The sequence below is a fragment of the Coregonus clupeaformis genome, unplaced genomic scaffold (assembly GCF_020615455.1).
Source record: "Coregonus clupeaformis isolate EN_2021a unplaced genomic scaffold, ASM2061545v1 scaf0611, whole genome shotgun sequence".
In the NCBI taxonomy this organism is placed as follows: Eukaryota; Metazoa; Chordata; class Actinopteri; order Salmoniformes; family Salmonidae; genus Coregonus; species Coregonus clupeaformis.
In genome coordinates this window covers 64,853-84,454 of record NW_025534066.1, presented here as the reverse complement: position 1 = coordinate 84,454, position 19,602 = coordinate 64,853, and the positions used below count along the sequence as shown (strand labels likewise).

The window sequence follows — 19,602 nt, the reverse complement described above, 5'->3', positions numbered from 1 at the left end:
AAGCGGGTGAATTCTGTAGGCCAAATGGCATTACACCGAATTGAGACTGTCCCCAAACCACATAGAGCTGTTGTGGAGCTCTAACCATCGATTTTGTGTTGACTTTTCTAACTGTACATTGCACTGAATATGTTCTAGGTGCTGATATCAACAGAGAGGCAAGCGATGGGTCCACAGCTCTGTATGAGGCGGCAAAGAATGGCCATGAGGACATTGTGGAGATTCTTCTTTCTCAGAAAGCTGATGCCAACAAAGCGGGCAAGAAAGGACTTCTGCCACTACATATCGCTGCCCAACAAGGAAATGATGGGTAGGTGCAATTAGCTTACATTGCCTTGATACATGGGAAGACTACAAATCTCCCTGCACAACACCCTTAACACTAGAACCGCTGGCCTTCTCAACCTCCAAGTACTCACTAGAGAACGCACTGTCTGGCATTTTCTTTAGCCTACGTACAGTGAGGGAAAAAAGTATTTGATCCCCTGCTGATTTTGTACGTTTGCCCACTGACAAAGAAATTATCAGTCTATAATTTTAATGGTAGGTTTATTTGAACAGTGAGAGACAGAATAACAACAAAAAAATCCAGAAAAACGCATGCCAAAAATGTTATAAATTGATTTGCATTTTAATGAGGGAAATAAGTATTTGACCCCCTCTCTATCAGAAAGATTTCTGGCTCCCAGGTGTCTTTTATACAGGTAACGAGCTGAGATTAGGAGCACACTCTTAAAGGGAGTGCTCCTAATCTCAGCTTGTTACCTGTATAAAAGACACCTGTCCACAGAAGCAACCAATCAATCAGATTCCAAACTCTCCACCATGGCCAAGACCAAAGAGCTCTCCAAGGATGTCAGGGACAAGATTGTAGACCTACACAAGGTTGGAATGGGCTACAAGACCATCGCCAAGCAGCTTGGTGAGAAGGTGACAACAGTTGGTGCGATTATTCGCAAATGGAAGAAACACAAAAGACCTGTCAATCTCCCTCGACCTGGGGCTCCATGCAAGATCTCACCTCATGGAGTTGCAATGATCATGAGAATGGTGAGGAATCAGCCCAGAACTACACGGGAGGATCTTGTCAATTATCTCAAGGCAGCTGGGACCATAGTCACCAAGAAAACAATTGGTAACACACTACGCCGTGAAGGACTGAAATCCTGCAGCGCCCGCAAGGTCCCCCTGCTCAAGAAAGCACATATGCAGGGCCGTCTGAAGTTTGCCAATGAACATCTGAATGATTCAGAGGAGAACTGGGTGCAAGTGTTGTGGTCAGATGGGACCAAAATCGAGCTCTTTGGCATCAACTCAACTCGCCGTGTTTGGAGGAGGAGGAATGCTGCCTATGACCCCAAGAACACCATCCCCACCGTCAAACATGGAGGTGGAAACATTATGCTTTGGGGGTGTTTTTCTGCTAAGGGGACAGGACAACTTCACCGCATCAAAGGGACGATGGACGGCGCCATGTACAGTCAAATCTTGGGTGAGAACCTCCTTCCCTCAGCCAGGGCTTTGAAAATGGGTCGTGGATGGGTATTCCAGCATGACAATGACCCAAAACACACGGCCAAGGCAACAAAGGAGTGGCTCAAGAAGAAGCACATTAAGGTCCTGGAGTGGCCTAGCCAGTCTCCAGACCTTAATCCCATAGAAAATCTGTGGAGGGAGCTGAAGGTTCGAGTTGCCTCGAAACCTTAATGACTTGGAGAAGATCTGCAAAGAGGAGTGGGACAAAATCCCTCCTGAGATGTGTGCAAACCTGGTGGCCAACTACAAGAAATGTCTGACCTCATAATTTGCAGATAGTTATTGACACATCAACCAGGTTCAAGGGGCAGGCCAATTTGTGACTTGTTTTGGTAATCAGTGGCTGTATTGGGGGGGAGTGGTTTCACCTCTCCTAGGCAATCAGCAATTAGTACAGGGAGGTGTGCTCTCACCTCTGCTAGGCAATTAGCAATTAGTGTTAGTTCTTCAGTCTCCCCTAGTTTCTCAGCGGCAGTTGTAAGCGGCGGTCGTGTCAGTGACAGTTTTGTCGCAAAACTAACACCGTCGCTGAAACAGAGACGGTTCTGCCGAGTTATTCGAGGAAGGCTCCACACCACTCTCTCACTTGAGTATCTCACCTAGTTATTTACAGATTATCTCATTTTGTTTTCTATACCTGTTCGCACCTCTCCCTGTAGGCTTTACAAATGCTTCCCACCCCTTGGCTGCAGCCCTTCTAATTTAGTGTACCCTGCGCGCACAACCCATGTGGAATTCTCTGGCAGCGTTTGGAACTGCCGATCTGCGGTCAAGAATGCTGAGTTAATCTCAGCCTATACTGCCCTTCAGTCCCTTGACTTTTGGCCCTAACGGAGACATGGATCATGTCGTGGAAATTCTAATCAAGTGAGAGAGACATGTCATTTCTTCAAACAATTAATCTTTATTTGATATCGATTAATTATTGCAATAATGGAGCTGGTAAACAACCCACCCATAGGTGATTAGTTGAGAGCCCAACGAACAGGAAATGCTGACGTCTTATATAGTGGCCCTAAAAATGCTTAGTCATGGCTGCTTCCACCCCTCCCCAGCAGATCAGGAGCTACCTTGTTTTCTTCTTGTGGCTATGTGTATCGGGTCATAGCGCACAAACAAGTGATAACATTAGTTCCGTTACTACTCATATCTCCACACAGCTGTGCCCTTGGAAGATAGTAAAAGGATGAACTGAAAAACTGTGGTCACTCTGAGGCTCTTTGTCTTATGCCGTGTGACCAGGTTACTCAGAAGCAACGAGAAATTGAAACAATACAGGTCTATCTGTTCCTCCAGTTTATCTCTATCCCATGTCCTTGACTATACGCCCAGACCAGCTTCAGGGAGCTAGAGAGAACCATCCTTATGAAAAGCACAGCATTATAGTTAAGAAATGTCTCTACTATTGTTAAGCATATTAATGGTTAACTATTCATATTAAACAAATCAGGTAAATACGTGATTTTTCTCCCACATTCCCCTCTTAGAAGATTCAATCTTCTATACAATAATATGACAAATTCACACCATATGTAAAGATACAAATAAAAAAATAGAAACCTTCCAGATGTGACATATGACATGTATATCATCCTTATGAGGAACCTCCCTTTGGGTTACTGAGTCTCAAACCTATTACCTTCTACACATACCATATACAGTTCTAACTTGCCAGTGTCTGCTGATGATTCGGTATAACAAAGATAGCCAAGTGGATTCTTTCTAAGTAAAGCGTTTGCTCCCAGAGTGCGGCTGCTCAGGAGTGAACATCTGGCAATCACAGCGTCTAGGCGTTCAGCCAATATTCCATTCCTACTAAGCCGACCTTGTGAGTAAATTTCTGTCTACAACAGGCGCATTTCTAAGTATGCAACAGGTCAAACATCACTGACCTCAGACATTATTTAAAGACATTTCAAACATTTTGTGTACCAGGTTAACACTTGGTTTTTCAGTATATTTGTTATCAGGATAATTTATATGTGTGCAACCAAAACTCTGGCAATAGAAACTTCAGAAAATGTCAATTGTGTGCCCTTTAAGGGGTATCATTTCTAACCTGTGAAAAATCCACTAACCAAAAAAGAAAACACACAATAAATCAAACACCGTATTAACACCATTAACACATATTAATAACATAAACATTTAATTAGTTTTCCCTTCGCTAAATCTTAATCAGTCCAAATCATTTAAAATGTGAATTCTTACTCTAATTAACTTCACCTTCACTTGGCGCAAAACACTCTTAAGGGAATCATTTAGACAATTAAAAAGTTATACAGAAGTAAACTCTTAATCTGTACAAAGAGGACAATCATCATGTTGATGCATCGATCTCAGTCTTCTTAAACAATGGGGTGGCTATTGTTTGCTGGACTCCTGTCCTGAGCCTGCCGTTGGCTCGAGCTGGAGCGGCTGTTATTTAAGTCCTGCCGTGGGACTATGCTGGTATTCCTCAGTTGCATTGTGGCCACTTCTCCCAGGGCCCATACAACAGCTGCAATGAGAAGACTGACAACGAAAGCAACAAATGCATATCTGCTGTCAGTATAAATCATAACAGTTTTATCCTTAGCCAAAAAAAATGCTCTAGTAAGAGCAAACAATTCTGCAGCCTGAGCTGACAGATGGGGTGGTATTCTAGCACTTTCTAAGGTAGTGGCAGCCGTGGTTATTGCGTAAGCCACTAATGGTTTTTCTTGAGGTGATTTTTGAGCGGAACCATCAACAAATCATTCCAAATCAGCGTTCATTAAAGGCACATCCGATAAATCGGGGTGTGGCTTACAGACCTGGTCAACTAGGACAGCACAATCATGGGGCTCACCTTCATCGTCAGTTGGTAGGGACATGGCACATTGACATTGCTACCGCTCTGAGGCAACACACCAACCCTCTCACCATACTGTCAAGTCTCTTAGAGTAGTATGCAACGGGCCACTGCTTCCCACTTCCTGTATAAGGACAGACGACATAAAACGTTCTTCTTTTTTTTTCAAACACCAATAGATTCAATGGTTTAGAATGATCCGGCAAACCTAAACAAGGAGAAAAGGTTAGCAACTGTGTCATATTTTGTCGACTGCCTGCAAACCGTCAGGAGTCCACTTTATCTTGTCCTTCATCGCCATCTTGTGGCCAATGTGTGATATCAGAAAATGGTTGAGTGATTTCCGCTGTTCCTGTAAGTGTCAACATGTGTTAAACAGTTCAAACAGTTCATCATTATGCAATCATTCATTCACAATCATTCTGTTATTGTGTGCATCCATATATTAATTAATGGGGTTCCCCTCTTTATTTGTTTAGTTCTCTAACGGTATCTACATTTCTTAACAGCAGTCAAATGCTCTTAGATCAATCAGTTAACTAATTCCAGGCCTATTTTAAATTACATTTGGTTCACTTAAATTCAATTCCAAAGATCAGTCAACACAATTCTCACTACTTAAAACTCTGTTCCCGAAAGTACAGATATTCTTACTACACGTATCAACTCACTTGAAAACCAGGAATCGATTACATCAAGAACACTTTTTCAATGTTGTACACAGGCCTTCTCTACACAAGGCTAAAAGCATTCACTTTTAAAATTTAGAATTCTAAAGTCTTCACCGGTAGTGCTGTGAAAGCAAAGGTTTAGCGGTTACAACACTGCTACAACTAGCAGGCAGACAGAAAATTGTATTGTTGGAAATCAGTGATGACTCCTTCAGTCAGTAGCTTAGTTATAATTTTGTAAACCTACAGTCTGCAAAATAAATCACATCTAAAGCAACTTTAAACAACTACATCCCGCTAACAGCAGTAAATGCTTTTCAAGCAGTGCATTTCTCTTACAAAAACAATCATCAAAATAAATCACATAACAACGTAGTTTGATTGGGAACCACAGGGGCACGAGCAAACACAGCATCATTCACAGGCCTTGAACCTTGTTCAAAACGCCATTCCCCTGAGGCTTTTCTTACTGGCAAGATAGGGGTACTGCAAGGTGACTCTGGACACAGGACTAACGCTCTGTGCTCTAACAGTGAGGCATGTACAGGTGTGATACCCGCAATAGCCTCTTTACTGAGTGGATACTGTGCCTGGTATCTTTGGGAGTGACTACAAGGGGCTCAGCCCCCTTCATCCTGCCAAAATCATACTTATCCCTTGCCCGTAGGCAATCAGGGACCTCTCAAGAGGGGCGGGTCCTCACTCAAAAACATGATATTGGTGACAAAGGAGGGCTGATCAAGTCAATGCACACCCCTCTCAACTGCTGTGTCCCAGTTCAGGGGGTAACAATATGTCAGTGTGCTGGGTGAATAAGTTGACCCGTCTGAACACATCTCCCAATCAACAGCATTGACCGGGCCCTTCATCCAAACACCAGTATCCTCCAACTCAACTCTACATGATTTTGCCAGGGACACATGTGGTGCACTATCTTCAAACATGTGGAGCTCTTTCTGTGCAGGGGTTAGGTTAACCCCCAAATCCCAGAAATCCCTGCTGCAATACAACCCTTCACACTGGATAGATACTGGCGATACACTTTCTAACAGCCATTTGTTCTCATATCTAAGGTCTCTTGTCAATGGTGAGAAATGGGAGGTGCAAGGTAAGCCTGCTTCAGACATGAAACTGCCCTCGTGACCCCAATGGGTTTTGGCCCATTGAGAAAACACAAGCCATATTGGGAACCTCACTTATCAACATCCCATGTATAATGCCAGTCACAAAACTCAGACATTAACATCAATTGCTCCCCCTCTTCCTCCTCCTCCTCATGAATAACGGTTAAACCGGTTGGGCCACATGTTATGTTGATGCCCAGTTTACACAGGAGGTCCCTGCCCATCAGATTGACAGGACAATGGTCAGAGTAGAGAAATCAATGCTGACGCTTCTCCTCACAAAAGGAGACAGGCAGAGGCATAGTTACATGCTCTCTGAATGGGAGGCCTGAAGCCCCTACAGTTTTGACTGTTTCACTAGACATGGGAGGTTTTGTCATAGCCTTTACAGTTCATCACAGACATCGTAGCTCCGGTATCAACAATAAATATTATTGACTCACCATTGATGCAAGCCTCCACTGTTGGCTCGATTCGAGGAAGGGTATGGCTCTTTAAAAACAAATGTTCTAGTTGCTCTAACAATTCTAACTCAACTACTACTTCCCCCTCCGCCCGTCAATATTCCCCTGCCTCCTCCTCTCCTGGATTGTACAGGGTTGTCTGTGCAGGCGGCCCCAGGCTGCCAGGCCCCAGGCTGGCCTCAGCCTTGAGGGCCCCCTTGTGGGCCCCATTGTTGCTGAGGGGCCCGCTTTTGGGGTGGCCCTGGCCATTGGTTGGTTGGCGGCTGCCATGGCTGTTGAGCAGGGGGATACTACAGTCCTTGTCCTCCCGCTGGGCCTCCCTCTGCCTCTTCCCCTCTGCTGCTGGGCAGTTTGAGTGCAGCTTGCGGCTCAATGGCCTTGTTTTCGACAGTTGTAGCAGATTCTTCCACCACTCACACCCCCTCCAGTAGCTGCTAGTGCGGCCCCCTGGTAGAATGTCAAGTGAGCAGCTTGTAGTTTCTGAGTCTTATCGTCATCTGGGCTGGTTGGGGGAGCGCCCTCGAGGAACGGGTTGCGACTCTTTCTCTCCGCTTGTCTGGCTCCCCCAGCCGCACCCTTCCTCTGTGGTCAGGGACGTCATTCCCACCGCCAGCATGGCCAGCCCCAGAGAGCAGTTTGTCCACCACTGCTGCTACTAGGGGAGATTCATACGTGATGGGAGGCACAGGAGTGAACTGTGGAGTTGGGGGAGGAGGCGCAGTGGGGTGTAGAGCGAGGGCTTCCACTGGGTCTGCTGGATCAGGCGGTGGCGGGGGAGGGAGGTCGACAGCCGCAGCCACAGGCCCAGACAGCACTGGGTAGAGATTGGGAGGAGAAAACTAGGGAGGCGGGAAATCTCTCTCATCGTCTTTTCTGTTCTTTCTCACTATCTCGTCTTTATCTGTTTTTTTTCTCCCTCCTCAGTCTGCTCTACCATATTCTGACGGGGCTGTCCCCGAAATGGGTCCTGTCTCTGTGTATGCCTTTGTCTCTCTTTCCCATTTTCTGAATCTAACCCAGCCTATTTTATCTTTTTGACCTTTTTTAGTCCCTTCATACTCTGTCAGTCTCTCCCTGACTTTGTCTAACATTGTTACACTCAGTGGCCCTGTCAACGGAAAACCACCTTCCCTATCCGTAATTTCACCTGGTCCAGAATGTCCCTTCCCCACTTATCTGCACAAAACCTTCAGGGCCCCTGTGGGGGGATCTGAACACAGTGTCCCTTGTTACCGTGTGCTCCCATGGTTCCTGTTCCACTCACACACTCACAGATAACACAGACACACACACACAGGGGTAGACAAAAAAAGAAAACCGGTTAGCGCTGTTTATGATTTTATATTTTATCCATTTGAACAGGGAAATTCATATCTCCATTAAATATTGCCTAATTAGTGGCACCAGAATGGGGTGCTATCTCCACACGGGGATATCGCCAACTGCAATTACTGTGGTACAGACTTCACTAAGTACTGGCTTCTCTACAGACACTCTGGCTCCTCCAGGGCATACCTGGCTAGCACATTTAAAATAATCTGACTTCACCACTTCTGAGGCACACCCTTCAGACAGAGGTCCTTCATCCATTGGGACTTCACCAAATGTTGGCTTATCTACAGACACTCTGGTCCCCTCGTCCCTACAGAGCGCACCAATCCCCACTGTGATCAATTCAGTGTCAGGACGGCTCTATGTCGCCAGCAACCGACCAGTGGTAGAGTATCTTTGAGTCTGACAGTGCTCTCAGATTACTCTCCTCTGACTCTGCCCTGCTTACGCCTCCAAGGTGCCCCCTCTCACAGGAATACACACTCAGAGCCCACGTACCAGAGGCTATTCTTAAGCTCCATCAGGAGTGTGGCTCCCCTGAGATCCCAATTTGGGGATCCCCTGTACACAGTTTACAGGTGAAGTTACACATCCCATCCTCGTCGCCAAATGTGGTGGATATTTTAAATACTATCAAATGAGGAGAGACAAACTTATCACGAGTTATACTTAAACTAAATCTTTATTCAAATAACTTATCGATTAGGGAGCTGGTCACAACACCCACACACCCAAGTGGGTAGGGTGAGAGCCAAACGAACAGGAAATGCTGACGTCTTATATAGTGGACCTAAAAATGCTTAGTCATGGCTGGTTCCACCCCTCCCCGGCAGATCAGAAGCTACCTTGTTTTCTTCTTGTGGCTGTGTGTATCGGGTCATAGCTCACAAACAAGTAATAATGTTAGTTCCGTTACGACTCATATCTCCACACAGCTGTGCCCTTGGAAGATAGTAAAAGACAGGATGAACTGAAAAACGGTGGTTACTCTGAGGCTCTTTGTCTTATGCTGTGTGATCAGGTTACTCAGAAGCAACGAGAAATTGAAACAATACAGGTCTATCTGTTCCTCAAGTTTATCTCTATCCCATGTCCTTGACTACATGCCCAGACCAGCTGCAGGGAGCAAGAGGGAACAATTCTTATGAAAAGCACAGCATTGGTAGTTAAGAAATGTCTCTACTAATTGTTAACAATTCATATTAAACAAATCAGGTAAATAATTGCTTTTTCTCCCACAATCTCCCCTAAGAACACTGCTACTCCAGCTTCTCTTTCTTTATCTGACTATGTTTTCTCTCATAGTCCGGGAGCATCTAGTCGTCGCGGTGGTGGCACAGGTCTACTAATTTCTCCTAAGTGGAGATTTTCTGTTTCTCCCTCTCTCACCTGTCCATCTCCTCATTTGAATTCCATGCTGTCACTGTCACTTGCCACTCAAGCTTAACATTGTCATCTATCGCCCACCAGGTGCCCTTGGAGAGTTCCTCAATGAGCTTGACACCTTGATAAGCTAATTTCCTGACGATGGCTCACGGCTCTTCGTACTTGGCGACTTCAACTTCCCGACGTCTGCTTTTAATTCATTTCTTTCTAACTCTCTCTTTCCCCTCCTTGCCTCTTTTGACCTCACCCTTTCCCAATCCCCTCCAACTCACAAGGCAGGCAATATGCTTGACCTCATATTTACTAGAGGCTGCTCGCCTACTAATCTCACTGCAACCCCCCTCCAGGTCTCTGATCACTACTTTGTTTCCTTTTCTGTCTCCCTTTCCTCCAACCCTAACCACTCAGCCCCTACCCAGATGGTCATGCGCCATCACAATCTTCACTCTCTCTCTCCCACTACTCTCTCCTCTTCTATCCTATCATCTCTCCCTTCTGCTAAATCTTCTGCATCCTGTCTCCTGATTCTGCCTCTTCGACTCTACTCTCCCCTCTTTCCACATCCTATGACTCGCACTGTCCCCTTTCATCCCAGCCGGCTCTGTCCTCCCTTCCTGCTCCGTGGCTGAGTGACTCATTGCGAGCTTACAGAACAGGGCTGCGGGCAGCTGAGTGAAAATGGAGGAAAACTAAACTTTCAGAGGACCTATCATCCTTTCACTCCTTCCTCTCTACCTTCTCTTCCTCTGTATCCACTGCTAAAGCCAATTTCTACCACTAAATGTCAAGCTTCTGCCTCTAACCCTAGGAAACTCTTTTCCACCTTCTCCTCCCTCCTTAATCCTCCACCCCTCTCCCACCAGCCTCCCTTCTCCAGACCATCTCTGGAGACCTTTTCCCATTCCTCACTTCCCTCATCAACTAATCCCTGACCACTGGCTGCATCCCCTCTGACTTCAAAATGGGCCGAGTTGCTCCCCTCCTCAAGAAACCAACACTCAACTCATCTGACGTCAAAAACTATAGACCTGTATCCCTTCTTTCTTTTCTTTCCAAAACACTTGAACATGCTGTCTCTGATTAACTTTCTCGTTATCTCTCTCAGAACGATCTTCTTTACCCTAACCAGTCAGGTTTCAAGACCGGTCACTCAACCAAGACTGCTCTTCTCTGTGTCATGGAGGCTCTCCGCACTGCCGAAGCTGACTCCCTCTCCTCTGTTCTCATCCTCCTAGATCTATCCGCTGCCTTTGACACCGTGAACCATCAGATCCTCCTCTCCACCCTCTCAGGCTGGGTGTCTCAGGCTATGCACACTCTTGGATTGCATCCTACCTGGCAGGCCGATCCTACCAGGTGACGTGGAGAGGATCTGTGTCTGCACCATGTACTCTCACTACTGGTGTCCCCCAGGGCTCGGATCTAGGCCCTCTTCTCTTCTCTCTATACACCAAGTCACTCGGCTCCATCATATCCTCACATGGTCTCTCCTATCATTGCTATGAGGATTACACTCAACTACTTTTCTCCTTCCCCCTTCTGAGACCCACGTGGCGACACGCATCTCTACGTGCCTGGCAGATATCTCAACTTGGATGTCGGCCCACCACCTCAAGCTCAACCTCGACAAGACGGAACTGCTCTTCCTCCCAGAGAAAGCCTACCCGCTCAAAGACCTCTCCATCACGGTTGACAACTCCACAGTGTCACCTTCCCAGAGTGCAAAGAACCTTGGAGTGACCCTGGACAACACCCTGTCATTCTCTGCGAACATCAAAGCAGTGACATGCTCCTGCAGGTTCATGCCCTACAACATCCGTAGAAAGCGGCGCAGGTCCTAATCCAGGCACTTGTCCTCTCCAGTCTGGACAACTGCAACTCGCTGTGGCTGGACTCCCCGCTTGTGCCATCAAACCGCTGAAACTTATCCAGAACGCAGCAGCCCGCCTGGTTTTCAACCTTACCAAGTTCTCCTATGTCATCCCGCTCCTCCGCACACTCCACTGGCTTCCAGTCAAAGCTCGCATCCACTACAAGACAATGGTGCTTGCCTACAGAGCAGCAAGAGGAACTGCCCCTCCCTACCTTCAGGCTATGCTCAAACCCTACACCCCACCTGAGGTCTTTTGGCCCTCCCGCTCAGCCCAGTCCAAGCTCTTCTCTGTCCTGGCATCCCAATGGTGGAACAAGCTTCCCCCTGAAGCTAGGAAAGCAGAGTCCATGCCCATTTTCCGAAAACATCTGAAACCCTACCTCTTCAAACAGTACCTTAAATAATCCTCCTCCCTGAAGTAAGAAGTAAAACAATTTAGGGCCTGATCCGAGTCAGAGATATCTGACACAACCCCCCATTCACACTATCCCTGATCAGACAATAATTGTTGCTCATTGAAATTCCTATAATTTCTCTTTGTAATAATGCAAGGGCGAGATTTAGGTAGCTATATTTACAAAGAGAAATTATAGGACTTTAAAACCTTTTTTTGTTAGAACAGACTATATGGGATTGATTATAATTTGTTTGTAAATTATAATTGTATTTGTTGTGCTGTTTATACTGTTAGAAATGTAGCTTAATTAAATTGATTATTATTATGGTGTTTCAATTCCAAGAAAAACGAAAATGCATTTTACAGTAGCCTATGTAGGCCTCAGGGTTTCCGTTAGGAAAATATGGCGCTGTACAATGTGACTAGTCGGGAGTAGGCCTAGGCTACTAAGCAATTGCTAGTGAAGAGCAACATTTCCACACCCTAATTGTAGGCTAACAAATACCCAAACAGAGATTCAGCGACAAGAAAAATCAGATTTATCAAGACCATCCCCAAGCTTGTCTCAAAGCAGCACAAAACGGTGCTGAAATAGTAGACCACACGCGGGTAGGCTATTGCTTCAAATACTATTATAACAATTGCATGACTTTGTGTGTTTCAGTAAGCAACAATGTGTTGCCTTCAGTTGCATTAGCCTACTTTATTCCAATATTTCTGTCATTCAGTGATATTTTTTCCCATAGTAATTCGTTAAGGATCCATCCAGATGTCGTTAGAAAACTGTGCATGTGGTGGGCTATGCAAATAGATGGGTGAAGTTACATGCCTCGCAAACATCCATTAATACATTTAAAGTCCCTAAACTCGGCAAGAGTCTGTTGTAATAATAATTAATATGCCATTTAGCAGACGCTTTTATCCAAAGCGACTTACAGTCATGCGTGCATCCATTTTTGTGTATGGGTGGTCCCGGGGATCGAACCCACTACCTTGGCGTTACAAGCGCCATGCTCTACCAGCTGAGCTACAGAGGACCTGCTGTCCTGCTGATAGCCCATCAAGGGTGGATGGCTTCATTTTACTCAAATGTATTGGAAAGACTGCTAAACCATTTACAGTGCCTTCAGAAAGTATTCAGACCTCTTTACTTTTTCCACATTTTGTTACGTTACAGCCTTATTCTAAAATGGATGAAATAAAATAAAAAATCCTCAGCAATCTACACACAATACCCAATTTCTCCCGAGTGGTGCAGTGGTCTAAGGCACTGCATTGCAGTGCTAGCTGTGCCACTAGAGATCCTGGTTCGAATCCAGGTTCTGTCGTAGCCGGCCGCGACCGGGAGACCCATGGGGCGGCGCACAATTGGTCCAGGGTAGGGGAGGGAATGGCCGGCAGGGACGTAGCTCAGTTGGTAGAGCATGGCGTTTGCAACGCCAGGGTTGTGGGTTTGATTTCCACGGGGGCCAGTATGAAATTAAAAAATTAAAAAACATGTACAGTGGGGAAAAAAAAGTATTTAGTCAGCCACCAATTGTGCAAGTTCTCCCACTTAAAAAGATGAGAGATGCCTGTAATTTTCATCAAAGGTACACGTCAACTATGACAGACAAAATGAGGGGAAAAAATCAGGAAAATCACATTGTAGGATTTTTTATGAATTTATTAGTGGAAAATAAGTATTTGGTCAATAACAAAAGTTTCTCAATACTTTGTTATATACCCTTTGTTGGCAATGACACAGGTCAAACGTTTTCTGTAAGTCTTCACAAGGTTTTCACACACTGTTGCTGGTATTTTGGCCCATTCCTCCATGCAGATCTCCTCTAGAGCAGTGATGTTTTGGGGCTATCGCTGGGCAACACGGACTTTCAACTCCCTCCAAAGATTTTCTATGGGGTTGAGATCTGGAGACTGGCTAGGCCACTCCAGGACCTTGAAATGCTTCTTACGAAGCCAGTCCTTCGTTGCCCGGGCGGTGTGTTTGGGATCATTGTCATGCTGAAAGACCCAGCCACGTTTCATCTTCAATGCCCTTGCTGATGGAAGGAGGTTTTCACTCAAAATCTCACGATACATGGCCCCATTCATTCTTTCCTTTACACGGATCAGTCGTCCTGGTCCCTTTGCAGAAAAACAGCCCAAAAGCATGATGTTTCCACCCCCATGCTTCACAGTAGGTATGGTGTTCTTTGGATGCAACTCAGCATTCTTTGTCCTCCAAACACGACGAGTTGAGTTTTTACCAAAAAGTTCTATTTTTGTTTCATCTGACCATATGACATTCTCCCATTCCTCTTCTGGATCATCCAAATGCACTCTAGCAAACTTCAGACGGGCCTGGACATGTACTGGCTTAAGCAGGGGGACACGTCTTGCACTGCAGGATTTGAGTCCCTGGCGGTGTAGTGTGTTACTGATGGTAGGCTTTGTTACTTTGGTCCCAGCTCTCTGCAGGTCATTCACTAGGTCCCCCCGTGTGGTTCTGGGATTTTTGCTCACCGTTCTTGTGATCATTTTGACCCCACAGGGTGAGATCTTGCGTGGAGCCCCAGATCGAGGGAGATTATCAGTGGTCTTGTATGTCTTCCATTTCCTAATAATTGCTCCCACAGTTGATTTCTTCAGACCAAGCTGCTTTCCTATTGCAGATTCAGTCTTCCCAGCCTGGTGCAGGTCTACCATTTTGTTTCTGGTGTCCTTTGACAGCTCTTTGGTCTTGGCCATAGTGGAGTTTGGAGTGTGACTGTTTGAGGTTGTGGACAGGTGTCTTTTATACTGATAACAAGTTCAAACAGGTGCCATTAATACAGGTAACGAGTGGAGGACAGGGGAGCCTCTTAAAGAAGAAGTTACAGTTCTGTGAGAGCCAGAAATCTTGCTTGTTTGTAGGTGACCAAATACTTATTTTCCACCATAATTTGCAAATAAATTCATAAAAAATCCTACAATGTGATTTTCTGGAGAAAGAAAATCTCAATTTGTCTGTCATAGTTGACGTGTACCTATGATGAAAATTACAGGCCTCTCTCATCTTTTCAAGTGGGAGAACTTGCACAATTGGTGGCTGACTAAATACTTTTTTCCCCCACTGTATGCACTAACTGTAAGTCGCTCTGGATAGCGTCTGCTAAATGACTAAAATTAAAATATAATGACAAAGCCAAAACAGGTTTTTTGCAAATTTATAAAAATCATAAAACAGAAATGCCTTATTTACATAAGTATTCAGACCCTTTGCCATGAGCCTCAAAATTGAGCTCAGGTGCATCCTGTTTCCATTGATCATCCTTAAGATGTTTCTACAACTTGATTGGAGTCCACCTGTGGTAAATTCAATTGATTGAACATGATTTGGAAAGGCACACACCTGTCTATATAAGGTCCCACAGCTGACAGTGTATGTCAGAGCAAAAACCAAGCCATGACATCGAAGGAATTGTCTGTAGCGCTCCGAGACAGGATTGTGTCGAGGCACAGATCTGGGGAAGGGTACTAAAACATTTCTGCAGCATTGAAGGTCCCCAAGAACACAGTGGCCTCCATCATTCTTAAATGGAAGAAGTTTGGAACCACCAAGACTCTTCCTAGAGCTGGCCGCCCGGCCAAACTGAGCAATCGTGGGGGGAAAGGGCCTTGGTCAGGGAGGTGACCAAGAACCCGATGGTCACTCTGACAGAGCTCTAGAGTTCCTCTGTGGAGATGGGAGAACCTTCCAGAAGGACAACCATCTCTGCAGCACTCCACCAATCAGGCCTTATGGTAGAGTGGCCAGACGGAAGCCACTCCTCAGTAAAAGGCAAATGACAGCCCGCTTGGAGTTTGCCAAAAGCATCTCTGGTCTGATGAAACCAAGATTGAACTATTTGGCCTGAATACCAAGCGTCATGTCTGGAGGAATCCTGGCACAATCCCTATGGTGAAGCATGGTGGTGGCAGCATCATGCTGTGGGGATGCTTTTCAGCGGCAAGGACTGGGAGACTAGTCAGGATCGAGGCAAAGATGTAGTGAATGGAGTGAAAGTGCACTATACTGTAAGGCTTCCGTCTGGCCACTCTACCATAAAGGCCTGATTTTAGGCATATTATGTGAATTAGAGCATGACAAACAGGTGCTGTTAGATTACAATATAATTGATCTGCCAGTTTGGAACAGTGTACACAATACTAAATGAAGTATAATTAATACCAGAGAGTCTGTTCTAATGCAAAGTTTAAAAACAGCCGGATTTGTGAAATTGCTTTATCCGACATTTTGCGCTTGCATGAGGCTTGGTGATCACAGAATCAGTAGGATATTAAACAAACACTCAAATAGGCAACAGAAGCAGGAACAGCATAGGGCTGAGTGACTCACTCATTCCTGGCTTTCATTCAAAATAAGTTATATTATAATGCAGGGTTAAAGACACATTCTTTCTGATTGTCTTTAGCATGCAGTCTCTCCTCTTGCTACAGCAAATTTTGTTTGAATTATGTGGATTATAATAAATTAATATATTTGTAGGGGTTGATACAGTTTTCGTTAGGGCAAATCTGGTCTGTGATATTGAGTTAGAAATAGAAAACTTTAGAGTACTTAAGCATCGAATGCATTGCAAGTTTGCCCTTTTTTGGCCATTAGGCTACACTTTACAATAGGACTCAACTCTGACTGCATGTATCGGTAGTCTAAACTGTGGCACAAATTGGGGGATTTGTCACACCTAGCCAAGCTATTAGACTATCCTTTTGTAAATGAATGGAGGTGTGAATGTTTCAGTCAGTCTCTCTCCTATCGCACTAGAGTCTTGAATCAGGCAAAAGAAATCAGCTGGCGGGTGGTCCTGGAGTTGAGAGAGAACTTGGGTAAATACAATGATGCAATTACACTTGACATGTGGACTGAAAATCAACCAATGTCAGCCTTTAAATGCTTTGTTATCCAAATGTTGAAAGTGCGTGTGGGCGACGGAGAGAAACAAAATGGTGCACTTTGAGGCCATGTGGGGGAGAGTGATGCGGGCGCTGGAGATGGGGGTGTGAGCAGGTGGGTCTAGGCAGGTGTGATGTAGTTGTTGTTTGTATGTTTTGTATTGTCTAAAAATATAAAATAAAATCTTACAAGAAAATTAAATAAGGAAAAATGACAAGCTTGCAACATGCATTTGATTATTCATTATGAATAGGATTTATTTCATTTATTTCATTTAAATTCTTCATTGTAACCACAATGTCACAAATAATTGAACGCACACAACATGAGCAGATTAACTTGGTCAAAACATTTCTTTATTAAAGACTATCAGAAAGAATGTTGGTACTTATTTATTTTGATCCAAAGCCACGAAGGAGTGAGTCACTCAGCTTTATGCTGACAAATATAGCTTTATGCTGTGAAATAGCCTTCTAAATAGGCCAAGCCTTAACTAATATATTAAATAGCCTTCTAAATAGGCCAAGCCTAAACGAATATATTAAATAGCCTAAACAAACTAAATAAATAAAGTAGCTCAGGTCTTGAAAATATGGACAACCTTTTTCCCCTCCCTATCCTCGCTGGACTCTCTTTCATTCAGTTTCTTCTTCACATCAGCAAAAAAGGACTCCGTGTTTCAGAAACCCACTTCATATAGAGGGGCTATCACTCTTTCACACTGTGGTGAGTAAAGCCAGTTTGTTATTTAGAATTATTTATTTCTGTTTTTAGAGGGAGAGAAACCAAAAGCCCACCGTGCCTGTTTTTTGATAAATTGTCAGTCCACATGTCAAGTGTAATTGCGCCATTGTATTTACCCAAGTTCTCTCTCAACTCCGGGACCACCCACCAGCTATTTTTTTTGGTTGTTGCCTGATGCAGGACTCTAGTGCCAGAGAAGCGAGACTCTCGGACTGAAACATTCACACCTCCATTCATTTACGAAAGATAGTCAATTTTCGCCTAGAATGACATACTCAAATCTAACTGCCTGTAGCTCAGGACCTGAAGCAAGGATATGCATATTCTTGATACCATTTGAAAGGAAACACTTTGAAGTTTGTGGAAATGGGAAATTAATGTAGGAGAATACAACACATTAGATCTGCTAAAAGATCATGCAAACAAAAAAACATGCGTTATTTTTGTAAAAAAAGAAATATCATCTTTGAAAAGGTGTGGAACCAGTGACAGCAGGGGTTCAAACTGTAGAACCCAGTTTCCTACATTTGAATATAAAAATGAATTTTATCAAACAAAACTATGCTACATTTTATCTCTGGGACCCTTAGGATGACAAATCAGAGCAAGATTACTGAATGTAAGTACATTATTTACCTTCAGAGATGAATGTATCAAACCAGTTGCCTTGATATGTTTTTTGTTGTTAAGCACTCTCCTCAAACAATAGCATGGTATTTTTTCACTGTAATAGCTACTGTAGATTGGACAGTGCAGTTAGATTAACACAAATGTAAGCTTTCTGCCCAAATAAGACATGTCTATGTCCTGGAAAGTATGCTGTTACTTACAACAGTCATGCTAATCACATTAGCGCACGTTAGCTCAACCTTCCCATATACAGGACACCGATCCTGTTGAGGTTAGACTACCGATAGATCAGCGTTCTAACTCCCTCTTGTGATAGTGTGGTGCAATGACAGAATGACGCAATTTACCTAAATCTGCCACCCTCTACCACAAACGGTCGCGGCATAAGCTTGAAACGTTTAATTGAGGAACCACTGTATCTGAGAATGGTGGGAATCCAGCTGCCTTCTGAAAGGTAGTAAAATCTCTGAAACAAAACTCCATCCCTTTATTACCCCAGCAGGTTATGACAGCCATTACAGATAAGATGGACATTTTGCCTCAGCAATTAACATTTTTGGGTGATCTTAATCTGGATTGGTTGATGCCAGCTACTGATAGGCTGAAAAATATCTGCATTGAGCTAAGTCTAACTAAGTTGATAACTGAACCAACCCGCTCCCCAGCTTTAAACATTACCCCAGCAGGTTAGGACAGCCTCTGGTCCCATTACAGAGGAGATGGACATTTGTGGTGCTTTTAATAACCACTTTGCCTCAGCGGGCCACCTATTTGATAAGATAGCTTCTGTAAACTCTGATTCCAGCAGAGGGAGTCCTTTACTCACCTCGAGCCAGGTTGCAGAGAAGGATACGTTCCCAGATACACATTCCTCATTTTCAATTCAACCATTTGATGTCTATGATGTACTAAGTGCCTTATTGAAGATCAATGTAAAAATAAAAATCACTTATTGCAGAATCACTAGCCTATATTTTTAGCTTGACAATTGTTTCTGGGGTTATCCCTAAGATCTGGAAATCAGCAGAAGTCCTCCCCCTACACAAAGGCAGAGATCCTTCTGACTTGGATAACTACCATCCAATTTCCAAGCTATCTTGCCTTGCCAAAGTCTCTCAGCTTAGAACATGTTTAACTTCTCATTCTATTCTTAATGAGCACCAATCTGGTTTTAGACCTGGACATAGCACTGTTTCAGTGGCTACACTTGTCTTAGATGAGATTATGTGCCATCTTATTTATAATATAATATGCCATTTAGCAGACGCTTTTATCCAAAGCGACTTACAGTCATGTGTGCATAAATTTTTACGTATGGGTGGTCCCGGGGATCAAACACACTACCCTGGCGTTGCAAGCGCCATGCTCTACCAATTGAGCTACAGAAGGTATTTGATACGGTTGACCATTGTCTGAAATAGGCCTAGATCAGGCATTTTGCAGTTGGTTAAATAACTATCTAATGGACGGTATCAAATCTAGTTTCCTCAATATTATGAAAGGTGTGGATGGATTTTGGGCCATGTTCTCTCCACTATTTATATAAATAATATTGGTCTATCTGTTAAAACCTGTAGCATTCATCTCTACGCGGATCATACAGTTATTTACTCCTGTGCCCCCTCAGTACAGCAGGCCATTCATGACCTTCGGCATGGTTTTTACTCAATTCAAAAATCACTTAATGATCTTAA

The 19,602-nt window shown here is 44.3% G+C and overlaps 1 protein-coding gene and 1 long non-coding RNA gene across 8 annotated transcripts in view; one reads left to right on the top strand and one right to left on the bottom strand.

Moving 5' to 3' along the window:
• Nucleotides 1-19,602, top strand: part of LOC121549150 (ankyrin repeat and SOCS box protein 2) — a 67,616-nt gene that overhangs the window by 30,940 nt on the left and 17,074 nt on the right. For all 6 annotated transcript variants that reach the window (XM_045216106.1, XM_045216105.1, XM_045216107.1 and 3 more), the window contains one exon: nucleotides 139-310. In XM_045216106.1, coding sequence (XP_045072041.1) covers nucleotides 139-310 — 172 coding nt within the window. The remainder of the gene's footprint in view (nucleotides 1-138; nucleotides 311-19,602) is intronic.
• On the bottom strand, nucleotides 2,787-9,281 carry LOC121549151. 2 transcript variants are annotated; one of them, XR_005996749.2, is made up of 3 exons: nucleotides 6,608-9,281; nucleotides 4,367-4,577; nucleotides 2,787-4,050 (listed from the first exon to the last, which is right to left on the bottom strand). It is a non-coding gene; the product is annotated as an uncharacterized LOC121549151 (long non-coding RNA). The 2 variants fall into 2 exon arrangements; XR_005996748.2 differs by having other exon boundaries at nucleotides 4,367-4,493; nucleotides 6,608-9,278.